General features: G+C 42.8%; 1 protein-coding gene across 2 annotated transcripts; it reads left to right on the plus strand.

Moving 5' to 3' along the window:
• Positions 1-6639: 6639 nt before the first annotated feature.
• On the plus strand, positions 6640-11848 carry LOC127314592 (KH domain-containing protein At4g18375). Of its 2 annotated transcripts, XM_051345093.2 has the most exons (9): positions 6640-6843; positions 7682-7782; positions 8233-8828; positions 9398-9907; positions 10004-10243; positions 10319-10600; positions 10711-10766; positions 10891-10981; positions 11467-11848. In XM_051345093.2, exons 3-9 carry the CDS (start codon positions 8244-8246, stop codon positions 11596-11598), a joined length of 1896 nt encoding a protein of 631 aa, XP_051201053.1. In that variant the 5' UTR covers positions 6640-6843; positions 7682-7782; positions 8233-8243; the 3' UTR covers positions 11599-11848. The 2 variants fall into 2 exon arrangements, with proteins under 2 accessions (XP_051201053.1, XP_051201052.1); XM_051345092.2 differs by lacking the exon at positions 7682-7782.
• The last annotated feature ends 9507 nt before the right edge of the window (positions 11849-21355 follow it).

Genomic DNA, 21355 nt, shown 5'->3' on the forward strand with positions numbered 1-21355 from the left:
TTGTTTTTTCCGCGGGACTAAGTTTTTACTTCTCCTTAACCGGAGAAGTTTCCACGTTGGCATCAGCTTCCTCTGCGTCAGTCGGAGTTCCTTTCCCTGTGTCCTTGGCAGGCGAAGAGACATCTTCATCTTCTTCCGCTTCAGCTACAGTCGGAGAAGCAGCGCCACCTTGGTCCTTCGAGCTTGTCCATGTATACTGGCTTCCGGATTGGGCGGGTCTGTTTTCCGCTTCGCGATCCTCCAAATGCTCAGCTTCGAGAGGTTCGTCAGCTGGAAGAACCACCTTCTCATAAAATTCATCATGGCGAATCCTTCGAGCAATGCGTGTATCATAGCCGCTAACCGCGTCAAGCAGCGCACTGACATTGCATTCCGGAGGAACGCCAGAAGTCACCAGGTCCAGGTCTAAGCTCGGATTATGCGCTAAGCACATAGCCAAGGACATGCCAGCTGCACCCCGTGCTGAAGAGGATTGCAGGTCCACAACCAGCTCCGGAAGCAAATCCATCCTCTTGATGAGCTTGCGCACATCGCAGACTCGGCTCTTCTTAATGTTGAGGTTGTGGCAGATTTTCCTGGAGGCGGAGATAAGATCCTTGCAGTCTTCTCCGGCCAGCTGAAGCAGGTCATCGCGCGGGAACTGACTCCGACGTTCCTCGTCATATCCGAGTGGATCTGGAAGATGCAAATTTTGTTACATACAACATGTTGCACGTATGCTATCATACAAGTTTCGAGGACGTACCCATGACGTCGGAGTTGAGCAGGTCCCAGCAGCTCTCTGCTGTTTCCATATATTTGCGAAGACCTCCAATTTCTTTTTGCTGCTTCTGGATGATGTCGCTGTCAGTTTGTCTTTTCAGCTCAAACTCACCAGTTTTCCGAATGAGCTCCGAGTTCTTCTCAGAGAGTTTCTGTTCTTCGCGAGTTTGGCTTCAAGATTCTTGTGTGCAGCACGCAGAGTCTCCAACTCGGAGGAAGCTGCAGTGAGAGACGAGGAGGCACCTGCTCGTAGTTTTATAAAGCGTCAAAGTCGGAAAGTGCTGGACATAACCAACAATCGTCAGATGATCGGAAACCAACCTTGAGCTTCTGAAAGTTGTTTCTTCAGAGCCGCATTCTCCGCCTCACAGTGCTGGATTTTCTCCGCCTGGCTGATGGTCACACGACGCTGCAGCGCAATGTTTTTGTGCAACTCGTAATGAAGGGCTTTTTGTTCCTGCAAACACAGTCAGAAATAGAGTGAGTTCCGCCATCATGGTTTTGTCGCTGGAAATTTTTCCGCCATCATGCTTGGGGGCTACCACAATATTTCAAACTTTCCGTTCAGACTAAGTTCTCTAAAAGTATTCAGACGCTAACTGATACAGTTTCCGCCTAAATACTTGGGGGCTACTGGGGAGTTACCTTTTGCTTGCAAACAAGCTTGTCGAAGAATTCGCCAATGTTTTTCTTGGCGTCCTGGATCTCCGACGTCTCAATGTCTGGTTTTCCCCAGGCATTGTTCAGCATCGCACTGAGCAAATCTTGCTCCAGCTCCCATTTCTCCGCCTCCGTTAGTTTGTTAAAAAACTTCGTGGCATAGGCTTTCGGGGTGGAAGTAAGATCAGCCGGATCTCCAAAGTTTTTGGGGAAAACGACCATATCACCTGTGGAGGCTTCAGCTTTGTCAGAGGAATTGACTTCTGCCTCCCCTTGTTTTTGTCCTTCAGTTTCGTCATTGATGGGACCCTTGCCGCCGGAACCATCTCCGCTCACTCTGTCGCTGCTAACCGGAATTACTTCCGGTGGATTGGGTGCGGCAGGAGTCGGAGATTGGTCCGCGGGAGGAGGAGAAGGCTGCAGGGGGGCTTGAGGAGCGCTCGGCGGAACTGGCGTCGAAGGACCAACGGCGGGAGACTTCTTCTGCATATACTTAGTGATATGCTCCTGAACGTTGGTCCGCGCAGTGGTAGGGTTCAGATTCCTGTGAGCAAGTAAAAGGAAAATATACATAACACAGCTTACCAAAGATAAACAGCGCATGTTACTCGGAAGCTTACGCTGCGCCCGAAATGTTGGGACGTGAAGGTTTCCCTGCTGTCGAAAGCATCTTCAGGCGCTGGCGCTCCGCCTTCCTAGAGTCAAGCGGAGGTGGTTTGGTTGCCCGGGGTTTCTTGGCGGAAGCCTCGCCGCTGCCTCCGGCGTCAGAGCCAGAGACTTTGGCGCGGGAACGCTTTGAAGGTCGAGGAGCAGCCTTTCGGGGCACTCGTTCTTCTTCCTCTTCAGCGTCCTCCGGATCCTCTTCCACCGATTCACCGCTGACGGGAACTCGGAGAATGGTGCGAAGGTTTTCTTCCGCCAAAGAGTCAAGCTGCGAAAAGGGTGAGCAGAACAAGTTAAACACTTAGAAGATTATGAAAGGACAAAGGGATGCGAAGGATTAAGTGCTTACCGGAGGACATTTGTCGTTTGTGCTGATATCCTTAATCAATTCCGGGACCTGTTGGCCCCTAGGAATCTTCACCAACGTCTTGAACCTTCTCTTGAGGGAGTCGGCCGGAAGATCGTGGCGAGTGACTCGGAGGAGATCGTCCGTCCCAGTATAAGCGCACATCAGGCGTGCGTTGTAGCGCAGGGGCTGGATTCTCCGGGAAAACCAGCTGAGGGTAAGCTAGGCTCCGGTCAGTCCATCATGAACTAACCAGGAAATCCCCCGCGCGGCCTTCTCCAATATGGGTGTTTGGGCAAGCGTGGGGATGAAGCTCCAGCTCGCCAATTCTTCCGGAGGCGTGTTGCTGAAGGGCGGGAGTCCATCGTGGACGTTCGGAACTGACACGTTCTTCACATAAAACCATCCGGCGTTCCAGTACCGGACGGATTCGTGGGAGTCGTGAGGAGGATACATACGGCCAGGTCGGAGCATAAAAGTCATGCTCCCGCAGTTGAGCATGGCCTTGTCCTTCGTCTCCTTCTTCACTCGGAAAAAGAACTGCCATAGCTTGATGTCTGGACGGATTCCGAGATGCCCCTCGCAAAGAGTTGCGAAGTTTGAGAGCAGGAGGTAGGAGTTGGGGCAGATGTTGTGGGGCTGGAGCCCGTATGTGTTGAGGATGGAGAGGAAAAACTCCGAGCAAGGGAGTGATAGTCCGCGTTCCACCCAAGCCTTAGTCATGACGATTTCTCCGGCTTCGGGCTTGGGGACGTCGGAATCGCGTGTGAAGCTCCAGTGAGCGGAGATCATACCCTCGTTCTGGAGCTCTCTAAGCTCCACATCAGTAGTTTCGCAGGGCCACCACTGACCCCGCTCTCCTTCACGGATCCGGGCTTTGGACGCCCTCTTGTTTTCCGCCTCCTGTACTTTGGCTGCCATCCTAGCTTGTCCCTCGAGTTCTTCTTGAAGCTCTTTGAGGGAGGGGATCCGGCCTGGAGCAGTGCTGGAAGATGCGGAAAACGGTTGAGCTAACCTAATGTCGGAAACATATGGTGGCAGGTATGCTATGGGATCCGGACATATTGGTTCTAATGGATTGGGATCCGGGCTACTCGGAGAGCTACCAGTACAGTGCGATGAATCAAGTGGCATGCTTCCGGCTGCACCCATGCAAATTATTTGAGTATCCGGATCTACACTAAGTCTATCTTCTACGAGGCCGGCGCACGTACCGTTAATGGCGCGGTGGCTCGACGGAGTTCCGGTGAAGTCGAGGTCGCCGGACTTGCAGGAAATCACCTTGCGTGACCACGAATCGGCGGCGGGAAGGATTTCTCGTTCAACCGAAGGGGTCTTGGCGCGAGGAGAGGCTTGGACTGGCGGCGCGCAAAGTTCACCGTGACAAAGGTTCGCCGGAGATGAGATCCGTCGGGCGGCGCGGCGCGAGGAAGAAGATGAAGTGGTGAGAAGGTGAAAGAATGAGAAGTTACAGCGGGCGAGGGTTATATATAGACCTCGCGCGGAGATTCGTGTTTCGGATCTAACGGCGGAAACTGAACAGTCACATGGTTGGATGATCGACACGTGTCTTAGGTCAAATAATGGTAAAATGACGTGGAGGTAACTTAACTGTGCGCTCCCGAGATTTCCGGCTAAAAGATTCGCATCTCCGAAGATTTAGCGCGGGAAAAAAGGAAGTTGTGCGCGGGAAAAGTGGAATTTCCATTTCATTATCGATCTAGAAGAAAGGAAGATTTCCGAATAAGATGATACCGGAAACAAGAGAAAGTTTTGAAGCTCTTCAAGATTCTCTTCGGATCCGAGCTGAATGAAGTCGGAGGAATGATGAATCTCGGAGAACTTCGGGGGCTACTGTTGTGGGTATACTTTATGGGTATATCAACGGCATGGCCTAGATCCGGCAAGCCGGGGTGGCCCATAGTTGGTGGTGAGGCATGTGGCCCATCGGGCGGCCCAGTTGCTGTAGATCATGAAGGATGAAGTCCAGCCCAGGAACAGGAAGCCGGATCTTAACCGACCTACGAAGGAGGCCGGATCCGTGACAGCCCATGAAGTATCCGGATCCAACACGTACTTGAAGGAAGGCGGATCCTTGACGAACACGGCAAGACATTGTACCGTAATTAGGCGACTTGTATTCCGGCTAGGACTCTCCATGTAAACCCTAGATCTGTGCGCCGTTATAAGCCGGATCCTGGGAGCCCTAGAGGCACAACCACAGCTCATTGTAACAACGCGAAAGCGCCCAGATAATTCCAGACAAGCAGCAGTAGGCCCTGTCATCGTGCAGGTGTTCCGAAGCTGGGTAAATCGCGTACCACCGTCCCGAGAGCACTCCGCCCTATGGCCCCTACTTCTTCTCCCCCTCGTGAGGATCCCTCCTCCGGGGTACCGTCGATTAGGCAACGACAGTTCCGATGTACTTGTTGCCGGTTCCACGCGTGAGATCTACGAGATCGATGAAAGGATTGCCCAAATCATCGAAAGCCTCAGACTCTTCATCCTCTTGTCTGCTTGATCCACCGATTGCACAGACTTGATGATATATTGCAGTTGTGTTCTAATTATCTTCAGGGTCGGTGACACCATCGTATAGATCGGCGAAGACCTCCCTACTATCAGCAAAGGTGTCGATGAAGTCGAAGTTGGTGAAGCTGTGATTGTTGAAGTCGCTGTTGTTGAAGCTTTCCGAGTCGCTTTCCAGATCGGAATCCGTGAACGACCCATAAGTCATGCTACCGAACAGATCGGTGAGTGCCTCGCCGTTGGTGGGCTTGGTGAAGCGTGGCGACGAAACTTCCTCGTCGCCTGATCGATGGATGATGCTGATGATCTCGAGAAATCGGAATCGACCGCTGACGGCCCCGAAAAAATCGGTGCCGCAAGACGATGCGATCCTTTTTTCCTGACGAGGAAGTGGAAACTCCCAAACGTCATCTCCGTCGACTCCTCCAGATCGGCATATGCATGCAAACGGGTGGGAAGGTGAGAAACAAAATCGGCGAGATCAGGTTGGACTCGTTTACCTTCGTCCATCGCGTTGCTTGCAGCAGATGATGATGTTGATGATGCCATCGAAATCACGACATTGCGACCTCCAATTCCCACAGACGGCGCCAATTGACAAGGTATTAACTTGTCAATGCCTACAGATTGTAGACTTGGGTTTCGTAAGAAGTAGAGGACAAGTAGATCTCGAAGGTTTCAGCCGACAAAGATGTTTCGACTAAAGTTGCGGTGGTTTCCATTGACAATGAATCGATCCTCTTCTCTTCCCTCAGCTCTCCTTTATATAGGAGGTGGAGCCGAGGGATTTCGTGCCGTACAATTACAAATTGCAGGAAGGCACGTTTGGGCCTTTTCCGTATTATTACATGATTCCTAATACAACTATATATTCCTTATTCGAAACTCTCTGGGCTTCTGGGCCTTCAAAGCTTCGGGTCGTGGGCCTTCAGATAACCCATGTACTTTATTCAGTAGGCCTATTCAACATGCCTATGTCACCGAGGACTGCCCTCCCATGTGCTTTGCCCTCTGTGTGACGGTGCAGACGAAACCATCGACCACATCACGCTGCACTGCGGCTTCACACGTGGGATTTGTGCAGGTCCGGTAGCTCGGCTGCACCTGCTGGACATCATGCCTACTGGAGTCCTTGGCATCGCCGACTGGTGGCTGCTGGCCCTCCCACAAGTTTCCTGCTCGCGAGCCCAAGGAGGCCAACTCGCTCATCATGCGATCCCTCTAGGTAGAGCGGAATGCCAGGGTTTTTTGATGACAAGTGAATCAGCGCTGCTGCGGTTATGAGCATGATCGCTGACGATTGGGCCTCTTAGTTTTCTTGTAGAGGTGGCTCTTGGCGAGAAATAGATTAGGGAGTTCTTTCTTTTCGGCTCCGGCCCGTGGTCGGCTTTGATAGCCACCGTTCTGTAATCCGACTTTTGGACATCTTGATCTGTCCTATGCTTAATACAATAACGCGCAGATCTCCTGCGGGTTCTAAAAAAAGTAAAAAAAATATTTTAAATATATTTCTTAGACGCATGCCAGTTTATTTTACGCCTAGACTAGATGTGGATTTGCGGAAAGGACCTGCCTGCGCACCTGTTTTTCTCGCGATGGACTCGAAGCCGGATGGCTATCCTTGACGAGTGGGCCCAGGACCAAAACCTCTCCCAAAACAAGAGTTGTGGTGCCATACTACCCCTCAACAGCCCACAGTACAGTAGTCGTCTCCTCAAACCCTAAACAAGACCGTCATTATCCTCTCCTCTCCTCCTCCTCCTCCTCCCCGCGTCATCATCTTCCAATCTCAATTGCCGCCGCCCCCGTCCTCCCATCTTCACCGTCGCCACCGCCCGACGGCCTCCTGCCGCTCCCCTCGATTCGCTCCCTGTGTCTTCTTGGTACGTTCCTGCTTCAATCGCCGTCTCGTCGGCCCCTCTGTGCTGATGGCTTCTGCAATCTTGTCCAATTCCGGTATCTCCTGCCTGAAATCTCCATACCCCCTGGATGTTCCCGTGTCCCTGGATGTGCTTCCTGGGTAATCTTTTTCGCAATTCGCATGGTTTCGTTGCAGGTTTGACCCCCTCAATTCCTGAGCGGCGCAAGGAAAAGTTAGGATGGAAGGAGTATTTACAGATCCGGGCTTGCGAATTGCATTTGTTAGGGTTATTAGGGTTCTGACTTGTCTCCTCTTCTACTCTCCTGCTCCCCTGAGGTCTCCCAGGATGGTTCAGCCGGTCCTTTGTGGGTCAACTTACTACCACTCCCTCTCTTTCGCACAAAAAAAAAAAAAAACTAACTACTACTCCCTCCGCCCTAATGTACATGGCATCATTGTTTTTCACCATCAAGTCGATCTATAACTCTTAACTATACTGCTGTAAACTTATTTGAATACAAATTTAATGGTCTAATTTTTGTGACATAGAAACCACGTTTTATTGGTCGCATTGATGATCAAACTTTCACCCTCCACATCTGTGGGTGACGTGGAAATTGTGATCTTTCCATAATCATTAGACAAGATCTTTGGCCCCTTATTTGGGTATATAAATTCTGTGTTTCTCGTAGGGAATCATAAACCTTGTCCCGTCAGTGCATCTTGACTAGTTCATTGCCGTGTTTCGCTCACTAGGCCTGTCATATTTATCCTGGAATCCACTTTCTTGTCGTGTTCCGTCTACTGATTCTATCGTATTCATCATGGAAGCTAATTCTTTGACACTGATTGGATACCAGTTGATAGTTAAATAGCAGTCATCACTGTGTCAGTGGTCGGGCCTTCATGGGAATGGTCCCATGCCTTGTGACTGCATATTTGTGCCAATTAACGTGACTGCGTATGTCTAATTTCCCCTTTTTCAACTCATCTGCTATGGTGCATAATTAATATATGTTATCCGATTCTTTGATATGTTATAAATGGTTGTAGTTTGTGTAGCTGTCCTATTTATGGCCTGATACTGCTTTTGCATTTCCATTCTCTTGCATGTGCTGATTAATGGTTAACATGAATAACTGACAACGGTTACTTGTCAGATAAGCTTTCTGCTGGTTCTTTCTTGTTGAATGCTGACCGATTTACCGGAATCCTTGCACATTTTTGCTACCACATGCATTGTAGTGATACTTTGGCCATTGGTTTGATTCTTATCATTCTGCTCTCTCATGCCTGTTGAATGCATTGATGCTATATCATGGATGTTTATAGTAATGTAGCTGATCTGTATTTCTATTTTCATTTTTTTATAGTGCTTGTCATTAATTTTATGGTGCATTTTCTTGTGTAGTTGGTTAAACCATGAGGCATTCCGGCAAGCGTACCAGCCAACATAGGGATCATGAAAGAGAAGATAGGGACCAAAAGAGGAGGCCAACCACCTACACCCAGGAAAGCTCCAGTGTTGATGAATTGGTTGTTTATCGGATACTCTGTCCAGACAAAGTGATTGGTAGTGTAATTGGCAAGAATGGCAAGGTGATAAATTCTATTCGGCAGCAGACGAATGCCAGAGTCAAGGTTGTTGACCCTTACCCTGGTGCTGACAAAAGGGTTATTTTGGTATACTGTTATGTCAAGCATAGAGACCTCAGTCATAGCGACATAGATGTTGGTGATGATGATAGGGAGCCTGTTTGTGCAGCACAAAATGCCTTGCTCAAGGTGCATGATGCAATTGTTGATTCTCTGGCCATCAATAATGATTCTGAGGATGAAGAAGCCAACATTCTTGTACCAGCTAGTCAAGCTGCAAGTGTTATTGGAAAATCTGGTGCTGTCATCAAGAGACTTCGATCAATGTCAAAATCATTCATTAAAGTTAGACCAAAAGATCCAAACGAAGTTACACATTCGTGTGCTATGAGTTTTGACAATTTCGTTCAGGTACATTTTCTTCCATATAATAATTTGGGAAGCTACGTCAACATAACATGAGATGATTAGCTATTAGTGAATAGGTGCAGACTTCAAGCAGCAAATTCATTGGTTTTCAGCATATGTTTTTTGTGTTATAATGTAAGCATATATGATGCAGGAATCAACTAATTGTTTAATACAGTACTGTATTCATGACTCCTAATGCAGTAATTTATAATTTTATTCTTATATGCTTATTATATTAGTGAATAGGTGCAGACTTCAAGCAGCAAATTCGTTGGTTTTCAGCATATGTTTTTTGTGTTATAATGTAAGCATATATGATGCAGGAATCAACTAATTGTTTAATACAGTACTGTATTCATGACTCCTAATGCAGTAATTTATAATTTTATTCTTATATGCTTATTATATTAGGTTCCCATATTAAAACAATTGGTTCTGTTTGTTTTCTGTTTGTGTGGTGACACACTTACACTGTTCGTGCCAAACAATTCCAACCTTTGAATCCCGCTATGTTCTTCAACATCCATTCTTCGTTTCACGTATTCTGCTAATATTACTATTTTTATCAGATAACTGGGGATGCTAGAGCTGTCAAGAAGGCTCTGTTTGCTGTATCAACAATTATCTACAAATGTCCATCAAAAGAGAACATTCCGCTTGAAACATCTATTCAAGAACTTCCTCCAGCCATTATACTTCCTTCAGAACTTCCTGTTTACCCGGCTAGTAATTTATACCCAGTCTCAGATGCCGCTATGCCTTCTGGACATCCAAGTCTAGCAATCTTAGGGGCAACTCGTCATGATTCTCATGCTCCTGAATTTACTCTGCCCGCTGATGCTCATGGAAGATTGCCCATTTATCAATCTATGGTTCCTGCTATTCCTACTTATAACACCCCAAAATGTTCAGGAGAGCTAGTGCTGCGTGTTGTATGCCCTGGTGACAAGATTGGGTTGGTTATTGGTAAAGGTGGGGTGACCATAAAGAGTATAAGGAAAGAGAGTGGTGCAAGAGTAGATGTTGATGACGCAAAGAATGACAGGGAGGAAAGTATAATCACCATTGAATCCACTGAGGTAAGACCACACTTGCAGCTGGCAAGCTGAACTTTGTCACTCATACGGTTATACCCAAAAATTTGTTTTTATGTGAGGTGACACCTTCCGTTTCAGGCCACCGATGATGTCAAGTCTGCAGCAGTGGAAGCTGTTCTGCTGCTTCAAGCAAAGATCAACGATGAAAATGAAGATAGAATGTATCTTCGCCTTCTTGTTCCGGGTAATGTCATTGGCTGTCTTATCGGCAAGGGTGGTTCAATCATTAATGATATGCGGAGTAAGTCTAAGGCAACTATCCACATATCAAAGGGCAGTAAGCCCCGGAGGGCATCTTCCAGTGATGAGCTCGTTGAGGTTTGCCCTTTGTTACTGGTTGAGATATTTTTCTGTGTGATCTATCTAGACTTGTTTACATTTTATATCGTGTAGGTGCTCGGGGAAGTGGACAAACTACGTGATGCTCTTGTTCAGATAGTTCTAAGACTTCGGGAAGATGTTCTGAAGGACAGTGTGGAGAGGCAGAACTCTGGCAAGGATGGGAAGCTAACTGTGGCCACTACTGAACCCATGTATTCAAGCAGCTTTTCAATGCCAGCTTTACTACCTTACAGTCAACAAATCACTCCACTACGCTATGATCAAAGGAGTGAATCCGAACGTGGTTCAGATATATATCCCCGTAGCAGCTCGTATGGATACAGCTCCATTCAGGTAAAATACTTTTGCTTCAACGCAATTTTTCCCTGTTTCTCTTTGATCTTCATAATGAGGTATACATATAAGTTTGCGGTGTTAACTTTACCGGCGATATCTTCCATCAGGTTGCAGATGATGGGTTTGGAGCACGCTCTTCATATTCTTCGAAGGCATACACAAGGTAGGTCGCAACTGAACTGACCATGCGCGTTTCTTAACCTGTGATCCTTCTGTGGAGGCTTACTACTTGGCCCCTATGCTAATCCTTACATTTGTAATTCTTTTTGCTGATTATGATTGGTCAGGCGCGGCCCAGATATGGAAATGATCATTCCTTCTAGTGGCCTGTCAAAAGTAATAGGAAAGCACGGCACAAACTTGGACAATATTAGAAAGGTCAGTTATTTCATATTACTGGTGCTTGCACTTTGAATTAAGATACCTGCTTAGATAGCAGAAAACATTAATAGGAGACCAAACATGGCTGCGTGAAAGATTTTTGCCCTTGAACTCTAGTTGTTATGTGGTGCTACTTGCTAACTCCTATAAATATTAAATCCAGTAGTACACTAGTCCTTAAAAAAGGTTACTTTTCATCATTTCATTGTCATACAAATTTTATTCCTATTTAAGATCGTATATTATCCGTGACTAAGATAAAACGAGTAAGGTAATGTGTGTATGCAACACTAAGATTGGGTTGTTCTGAAGCAACATCTGTAGAAAGACTAAAGTTTGCAACACTACCATTCATGAACATATGGAAAAAAAAGAACCAGTTATAATCTGACATCGTGAATGGTCTATTTTTTTTAAATTTACTTTGTTGGTAGGGTATATTTTTCTTAACATTGACATGTGCTTCTTGGGTATCACTGCAGATCTCTGGAGCTGACATTGAAATTATTGAATCAAAATCATCTCGTCATGACCATGTTGCCCACATATCTGGCACCTCTGAGCAGAGGCACTCGGCAGAGAACTTGATCAAAGCTTTCATAATGTCTACATAAGGTTCCTGCTATAATTTTCAAGATATCTGTTGGCACTTCAGCCTGTTCTGTCGGACTTCTCTTGCCATCCCATAATTTCCTTGGGCTTGGAAAAGTATGTCAAAAATAGTGTTCTCCATGCCTTCTCTCGAATGAACCTCATGTTTATCTGGGAAAGACAAATCACTATATTCTTTAGGTTCTCAACCATGGCTTATTTATGTTGACTTGTCCATGTTAATTATTGGCATCTTCAGATATTCCCTGCAAATCTGCTTCAATCTTTGCTTAATCATAGCTGAATCTTTATCCTGTCAGCAATGGTAGCTGATTCCTTCTGTCGCCAGTATGATGGCCCCTATACTCTCTCCTACTTGCAATCATGCAATGATAGTCTTAAATCAGAACATGAAGGAGATGCAGTGCACGGTTTTTTTTAGTGTCTTTGCATGGAGGCAATATCATTCTTTAGATATCTTAGAAGCATTCTTTAGATATCTTAGAAGTATTCTAATATTTCAATTTCAAGAAATCTTATCATTACCAAGTGTAGTTCTTATCCTTTACCCATTTCAAAATTCTTCTTTTTAATCAGGTCTATCTTTCCCTTTCATTTGGACTAATTGCCCTAAAATCATGTATACTCCAAAAGTAGGTTCTGTACTCCACTCCTCTTCCCATTCACCATCTCAATTTCTGCAGTCATTCCTTAACCATCTATGCTCTTAGATACGATTACGTTTCTAGCATCAACTGTTAATAGTAGGTAGGTAGTCATGGCAACCTTTTGTATATAATTCTACTTATGAGTTGCTGCTAATTGGCAGCTACAGTTAGCTCAATACCATTAGTTGGGTTCTGCCTCTTGTAAATAGAGAATCATGGGGTGCTGAATTTTTGTGGTTACCCCCTTATTTCTCTGTTCTTGTGTTCAGTTAGTGTCCTTTGACTGTGCTTGTTGTGTGCTGTATTCTTTTAACTGCATCCATGGTTTGCCCCCCCCCCCCCCCCCCCCTGCCCCTTCTAAATTGTGAATTATGTGTGTAACAGTGATAAATTTCGTGAGGACCTTCTGCTATGCATCTGGTTTCGTTTTATTTGTAGCTTCACAAGAAATATTTACCACGTTTCACTGGTTTTCTACATGGCGTGACAGCAGGTTATGTCGATGATATGATTTTTGTCACAATAGAATACTCCATCCATAAAAAGATGTCTCAACTTTGTCAAAGTATATATATATTAGACAAAGGATATCTTAACTTTGTCAAAATATATATTTATCTTAGATAGAGGGACTATAATACTACCTCCGTCCGAAAATAATTGTCTTGTTTTGTCTAAATATAGATGTATCTAGACACATCTTTGTTATAGATACATCCATATCTAGAAAAAGTTGAGACACTTTTAGACGGAGTGAGTAATTAAATTTGTGTACATCAGTACAGGAAATCATGAAAATGTCTGCCGCATTAAAGCTACAAATATACATGCATAGCAGCACTACCTAGTGTTCTTGATGACTGAGAATAGATTCCATGTAATCTATACTTCTGGAATGCGAACTTTTTGTAGTCGCTTATATTGCTTCATAATCTTGGTTAAACTAGACATTTGCATAGACATATCTTAGTTATGATTCCTAATAAGGGTCAATAAGCGAGAGTGTCAATTTGACTCGGGGTCACAGCAGTCTTATCTGATTATTTTTTACCTGAAATCTTATGGCCGGGCTCGTGTCGGATGGACGTCCCGGGCACATGCACTAGGCGACAGCTATTTGTTAGGAATAAATTAGCTTTAGATTTAGGCTAATCAAGCAGTTAGCAGATTCCTTGGAATATTCCCTATGGCAGTTAGCATATCAGTGATTTGTCCAATCGCTGTACATTGTGAAAAGTTGCGTCCCTTCCGAACAGACGCATGTAAAGAAACCGACTTGTACTCCGACTGTTCGGCTACTATAAATAGCCAACAATCCTAATTAATAAAACACTTCATTCTCTCACTTCTTCTCACGTTATCACGCACGTAATGCTCTGAAAAAGAGAGCACAGGCCAGAAGAAGAAAGAAATTTTACGGGTAAAATCCGATGAAAGAAGAATTATGTTTAGTGGATAGTGCTACCTTTAAGGGAAATAAAATACTTCCAAACTCTTACTAAGAGAAAGGAAGATGTTATGACTATAATCGGGAGTAATAAAGCAATAATTGGTTCAGGAAGAGCCACATTCACACTCTCTATGGGTACTACTATTGTAATTCAGAATGCACTCTTGTATCCTGAATCAACGCATACCCTTATAAGTTTCAAAGATATCCGATCAAATGATTTTCATCTTAAAACTGTTAAGATTTTCATCTTAAAACTGTTAAGATGGATAAGAAAGAATATTTGCTTTTAACAAAAAGCGACGGATATGAGGAACAAACTCTTGAAAAATTCTCTTCATTTTCATCCGGATTATACTTTACATACATCAAACCCGTACCTTTTGTTGCGTACAAAATAATTTTTCAAAATCTTGATAAATTCAAGACTTGGCATGATCGCCTTGGTCATCCTGGAATAGGTATGATGAGAAAAATTATAAGCAATTCTATTGGTCATAATTTACCAATTAAAAGATTTCCCAAGTCATCAGATTTTGTATGCACCGCGTGTGCTACCGGGAAATTAATTATTAGGCCATCCTACCTCAAAGTTAAAAATGAGTCACTTAATTTTCTTGAAAGAATTCAAGGAGATATATGTGGTCCAATACAACCTTTATCTGGACCATTTAGGTACTTTATGGTGCTCATTGATGCATCTACTAGATGGTCACATGTGTGTTTATTATCAACACGTAACCATGCCTTTGCCAAATTAATATCTCAAATTATCAAATTAAGAGCAAATCATCCTGAACACAGGATTAAAACAATAAGAATGGATAATGCGGCTGAATTCAATTCACGCGCATTCAATGATTATTGTATGGCCTTAGGCATTCATCTAGAACATTCTGTACCTTATGTTCATACTCAAAATGGATTGGCTGAATCTTTAATCAAAAGAGTAAAATTAATTGCTAGACCATTGTTGCAGAATTGCAATTTACCAACCTCTTGTTGGGGACATGCGGTTTTACACGCCGCAGATCTGATACAAGTCAGACCAACTGCATATCATGAAACTTCCCCATTTCAAATAGTACGAGGCAATCAGCCAAGTATTTCCCACCTGCGAAAATTCGGTTGCGCTGTATACGTACCGATATCACCACCGCAGCGTACCTCCATGGGCCCCCATAGAAAAATTGGAATCTATGTGGGATATAAATCTCCGTCAGTTATAAAATATTTAGAACCCCTAACAGGGGACCTGTTTACAGCCCGGTACGCTGATTCAATTTTTGATGAGGATCATTTCCCGGCATTAGGGGGAGAAACAAACCACAAAGAATGCCAGGAAATAGATTGGAATGTAACAGGCATCCAATCCTTAGATCCACGTACTAAAGAATCTGAATCTGAAGTTCAGAGAATAATAGATTTGCAACACTTTGCAAATAACTTGCCAGACGCATTTACCGATCACAAAGGTGTCACTAAATCATATATCCCTGCAGTCAATGCACCAGAACGAGTAGAGGTACCAAATAAAACTACTCAACTCCCAATTACAAATAAAAGGAGGAGAAATCTGGTCTCAAGGGAAAAGGCTTCTCAAAAGCCACCGCGGAAACAAAGGAAATCTATGACGGTAAATGCAAATCAACCTGAAGTTGATAGACACCAAGATGATGTTCAACATCAAGAACCTAGCATAAATGTGCACACAAATTCTATTGCTGGGACATCGAAACAATCAGACACCGTTGTTATGGGAAATCACACGGTGCCTGAAGAAATCAATGAAATTTCCATAAACTATATCGATTCGGGAGAATCATACAATAGAAAGACTACACTTGTCGACACATATTTCTCCTCTAAAATTGCTAAAACCCTTCAACTGGATCCAGAGCCAAAATCTATGAAAGAGTGCCTGAAGCGCTCGGATTGGCCTAAATGGAAGGAGGCAATTGAGGCAGAATTGCGCTCGCTTAATAAAAGAGAGGTATTCTCTAAAGTAATACCTACTCCTCAAAAAGTCTTCCTTGTGGGAGCTAAATGGGTTTTCGTTCGAAAAAGGAACGAAAATAATGAGGTGGTGAGATATAAAGCGAGACTAGTAGCACAAGGGTTTACGCAGAGACCCGGTATCGACTACGACGATACATATTCTCCTGTAATGAGTGGAATTACGTTTCGATACTTGATATCATTGGCAGTACAAATGAATTTATCAATGCAGTTAATGGATGTAGTGACCGCATATCTATATGGGTCACTCGATGCGGATATTTATATGAAAGTCCCTGATGGACTTAAAATCCCTAATCCAAATATAAATCGCAACATGTATTGTGTAAAATTACAAAAGTCACTCTATGGCTTAAAGCAGTCGGGTAAAATGTGGTATAACCGGCTTAGTGAGTTCCTTCTTCAGAAAGGATACTCAAATAATGATGATTGCCCATGCGTTTTCATTAAGAAATCCTCAAAAGGATTTTGCATCATCTCAGTTTATGTTGATGATCTCAACATTATTGGTAACGCGGCAGATATATCTGTAGCACGCAATCATTTAATGACGGAGTTTGAGATGAAGGATTTGGGAAAAACCAAATTCTGCTTAGGTTTACAACTTGAGCATCTTCCTTCAGGAATACTCGTTTATCAGCCCGCATATATTCAGAAAGTTTTGGAAAAATTCAATATGGATAAATCATATCCATCCAAAACACCCATGGTCGTTAGATCCCTTGATATGGAAAAGGATCCTTTTAGACCTAGGGATGATAACGAAGATGTATTGGGACCCGAGTTTCCATACCTTAGTGCGATAGGAACACTAATGTACCTTGCTAATTGTACTAGGCCAGATATTGCCTTCGCAGTAAATTTATTGGCTAGACATAGTGCAGCTCCAACAAAACGCCATTGGGCTGGAGTGAAGAATATCTTCAGATATTTACAAGGTACCAAAGATCTTGGTTTATTCTATAAGAAGAATCAAGACATGACTTTGGTAGCTATACCGATGTCGGCTATCTTTCTGATCCCCATAATGCTAGATCACAAACTGGATTTGTATTTTTATACGGTGGAACTGCTATCTCATGGAAGTCAACTAAACAGACTCTAGTAGCAACTTCCACTAACCACTCTGAAATAATTGCATTATATGAAGCTTCACGTGAGTGTGTATGGCTTCGCAGAGTGATTAATCACATCCAGACCTCATGCGGTATAGGTTCATTAGAATCACCAACTATTATTTATGAAGATAATGTCGCATGTGTTGCTCAAATGCATATGGGATATATTAAAAGTAATATCACAAAACATATTGCTCCAAAGCTGTTCTTTCCTCATGAATTACAGGAAAATGGAGAAATAAATATTTTGCAAACAAAATCTTGTGACAATCTTGCAGATTTGTTCACTAAGTCTTTAACAGCAGCTGCATTCCAAAAATGCATTTATGGTATTGGTATGAGACGACTTAGAAATTTGCAAAGTTCAGGGGGAGAAATCTCCCAGGACTGAACTTAGTATTTATCATCCGATAATAATATAATGTACTATTTCCTTATGAGTTCTCCAACGGATTTCTCATAGAGGTTTAAATGATACAATTATTATACCAACGGTATATCGGATTCCTATATTCTCCTTTTATTTTTCCACAGGATTTTTGGAGGACATACTAGGATTGAAGAAAATCAAGTTCTTACAAGATTAAGGACTATCAGGACGTTCGCATTCAAGACGCTATGGATTTTAAAGACAGCGTTGTCCAAGGGGGAGTGTTAGGAATAAATTAGCTTTAGATTTAGGCTAATCAAGCAGTTAGCAGATTCCTTGGAATATTCTCTATGGCAGTTAGCATATCAGTGATTTGTCCAATCGCTGTACATTGTGAAAAGTTGCGTCCCTTCCGAACAGACGCATGTAAAGAAACCGACTTGTACTCCGACTGTTCGGCTACTATAAATAGCCAACAATCCTAATCAATAAAACACTTCATTCTCTCACTTCTTCTCACTATTTACGTTCAGCTGTTAATGAAATGGTAGACTAGCTGATATCATGTGTTATTTTAAAAAAAATGTAACTTTTACACCCGAAATTACAATTCGTTTTCACTACTAAAATAAAAACTGGACGAAATTACAATTCGTTTTCACTACTAAAATCCCCATGACGAGAGCTTCAAAACTAGACCACAATTTCATATGTTTCAACGATTTTTTTTAATAAACAACTTTGATGCGCGACAGAGCAACTTTATTGTGCAGCAAAACAACTTTGATGTGCGACAAAGCAACTTTGGTGTGCAACGAACATGTACACTTTTTGGTACACGAAGGCACAACTTTGGTGCCCGACAACAATTTTGGTGTCCATCGGAGCAATTTCATTGTGTGACGAAGCAACTTAAGTGCCCTGCAGAGCAACTTTGGTGCCCGACAACTCAGTTTTTAACTTTGACGCCCGACCGAGCAATTTTTAGTGTCATGCGAGCAACTTTGGTACTCGACCTAGCAATTTTAGTGTCCTGCAGAGTAACATTAGGAGTTGTTGATGCAGCTGTTGTGAAGACTACCATCGTTGTGAATCAAGTGTTTTCGTTGCATACCAAAGTTGCTTTGCCGCATACCAAAATTATTTTCCTACACAACAAAGTTGCTCTGTCGCTCATCAAAGTTGCTTGTCAAAAAATTGTGTCGAAACATATGAAAATGTGGTCTAATTTCGAAGCTCTCGTCCTTCGGATTCTAAAAGTGAAAACAGATTGTAATTTCGCCGCACGGTTTAAAAGTTACAAGTTTTTTTAAAACGATAAAGTGATATCAGCTAGCCTATCATTTCTTTGACAACCAGACACATCTTTCCGTTCATGTGAGCACTTTCTATTTTGGTATGATCGTTCAGAATGATCAACGGGTATGCATCCGCTCGCTAGACGCGTCCTATTTTTAACTAACAACTGTACCTAAAGTACACATGAACCCTCTTATTAAGAAAAATTAAAATGATAGCCTTCCAAGCCAATCTCATTTTAGAAGCATCACCTTCAAACCTTGTCAGATTATGTCCTTTTTTTTGTATCCCTTGATGCAACGTATTCAGATCGGGGTAGTACGCTCTTGAAGTACACCAATACCTATATAGTTAGGTTTTTGTCTTATTTGTGTATATCCTTAAAACAACGTATTTTAGATTGGGGCATTGCATGCTTGAAATATACATGGTCATATTTTTTAATGATTTTGTTTTGAAAATTTAAAAATCATTTTTAAAAAAATGAAGGGGGTGTAGTGACATCAGGCTCCATATTCTAAGCTTCACATACACAAAACAAGGTTTTCAGTCGTGCAGAGTTAAATGCCAAATAAATGGGAGCTTTGTGAAAGAGCCCCGAAAGCCTTCTCTTTTAAGCTTTGTAGAAGTAACTGGACACCTTTGACGAAGTTAGTAAGCAAAGGGTTGAAAATGGAGTGGAAACTTTCCATCCGCTTCCAATCAAAATAAACAGAAAACAACCAAGGAAATAAAAACTGTATTTTTCGGAAAATAAATGAAAATGGAATATTCTAAATGGAAACGAAAGAGCCAGTTCCGACAGAAACGAAACAAAAACAGCAAGAAAATTCCTAAAAAACAAATACAGTACAAAACTTTCCAGAAATATAACCCAAGCAGGCCCATGTACATAATAGTACTCCAAATTGGTGATTTCCGCCACTCTTGGCGGGCCATGGAATACATGCAACTAGGGTCTACATCACACGCAACCAGACTACACTACGTATTAATCAATTCCACTAAATACTAACATAATTTGTGAGTGTCTTAGTGTACACTTGAAACTATTTTTCTAATCAGGATTACACGTGTTTTAGTTCGACGTGAAACTATTTATGTAAACTCTATTCGTACGGAAATGTTAAGCTATATCTACATTACTTTATGTTCTACCATCGAGGCTTTCAAAATTGTGAGCTATACCTTGTATCGTTTACAGTTGTTGCCCACTTCTTTATGTGTGTGGCTTTTGAGGTACACATCAAGGTATTACACTGTTATTGTGTTCTGACAAATGTCTGTTTTGTATTGTACCCATGCCATATTCACTTTGTATTCGTATCCGGTGATTTTTTGCTTCCGTTTTCGTTTCCGACTTTGACGAGACAAGCTGAAACGAAAACGGAAACGATAAAGCATGTTTTTATCTGTTGCCGTTCCAATTTCAACCCCTTAGGACATTTACGACGTATCTGCATCTCTTAGTGCCGTTTCTTGATGCACGGTAAGATTTTACATACAACCTTCTCAATGTGCCGTATGTTAGTGTTGTATCTACAGTAATTGGATTTGTATTCAATTTGCTTTTGGATCAATACTAGCGTTCCAAAGTTGTGGCCCAGCTGTGGCTGAGCAAAAACCTGCAAATCAACCTAAGCCTCATCCCCATGCGTCACAGCAGATCAAAGAAATCAATAACCTGCTTTGGGCCACGAGCTAGGAGCCATTTCTTAGGCTGGCCATAGTGGGTAGTATCATATAGTAGTATCATGTATATGATATTTTTCTATGATACTAGATCCATAATGCATAGTATCATATACTACTCCCTCCATACCAGGGCTTAGGGCGTGAATTTTTTTTTGATTTTTCCTCAAGGCTTAAGGCGTGAGACCCTGGTGATCCATCTGTTCCCGTATTTGCCCCTCGTCCCTGACTCCTCAAAAACAGCGAGGCAGTTATTCCCCCAACATTTGCTTTGACTTCTGGGAGCAGACACCAACCATGGAGGCGCGCGAGAAATGAGGAGATAGAGAATCGTGCGTGAGCAGAGTTAAGGCGAGGAATTAAGGGGAGTACTACCGTGCATGCAGGGGCAAGAATGGAAATATGGCCATTTTTTCTCTCCACAGATTGCTACCTAAATAACTGTGCTAAAATTTTAACGCCTTAAGCCTTGGTATAGAGGGAGTAGTATCATAGTTTTACTATATTAATTGATTTGTAGAATCCCAATACAAATTTGTGTATAAGATTTATTTGATACTAACTTTTCTCGTGATGTGCGCTATGATACAGTATCTACCTATGATACTCTAATCTCCTCTCTCATCCATAATTACCTGCCACATCAGCATTTTTGGTGGGGCTAAGATGCATGATACTAGCTATGATACTACCACTATGGCTAGCCGTAGCTAAGACTAGTCATAATGCATAGTATTATATAGAAGTATCATGAGTATGATAGTACTACATGTTAGTATGTCCACAATGCATAGTACTATCATGTACTAGTATCATAGTCTTCTTATATTAATTGATCTGTAGAATCTCAATGCAAATCTATGTAGTATAAGATGTATTTGATATTAAATTTTCTAATACTACGTGCTATGATACGATATCTATATATGATACTACAATCATCTCTCTCTTCTTTAATTGCACTGCCACATTAGCTTTTTTCATGCATAAGATGCATGAGGCTGCTCATAGTGGGGAGTAACATAAGGTGGTGTCATGCATAAGTTACTAGTCCATGTTACTACCTTCATAGTGGAAAGTAACTTAGAGATGGTATCATGCAAAGTCTCATTTATTAGTTTGTAGACTCATTTTATCTTGGGGTGTGTGATGTTATGGTAACAT

The sequence above is a fragment of the Lolium perenne genome, chromosome 7 (genome assembly GCF_019359855.2).
Source record: "Lolium perenne isolate Kyuss_39 chromosome 7, Kyuss_2.0, whole genome shotgun sequence".
Taxonomy (NCBI): Eukaryota; Viridiplantae; Streptophyta; class Magnoliopsida; order Poales; family Poaceae; genus Lolium; species Lolium perenne.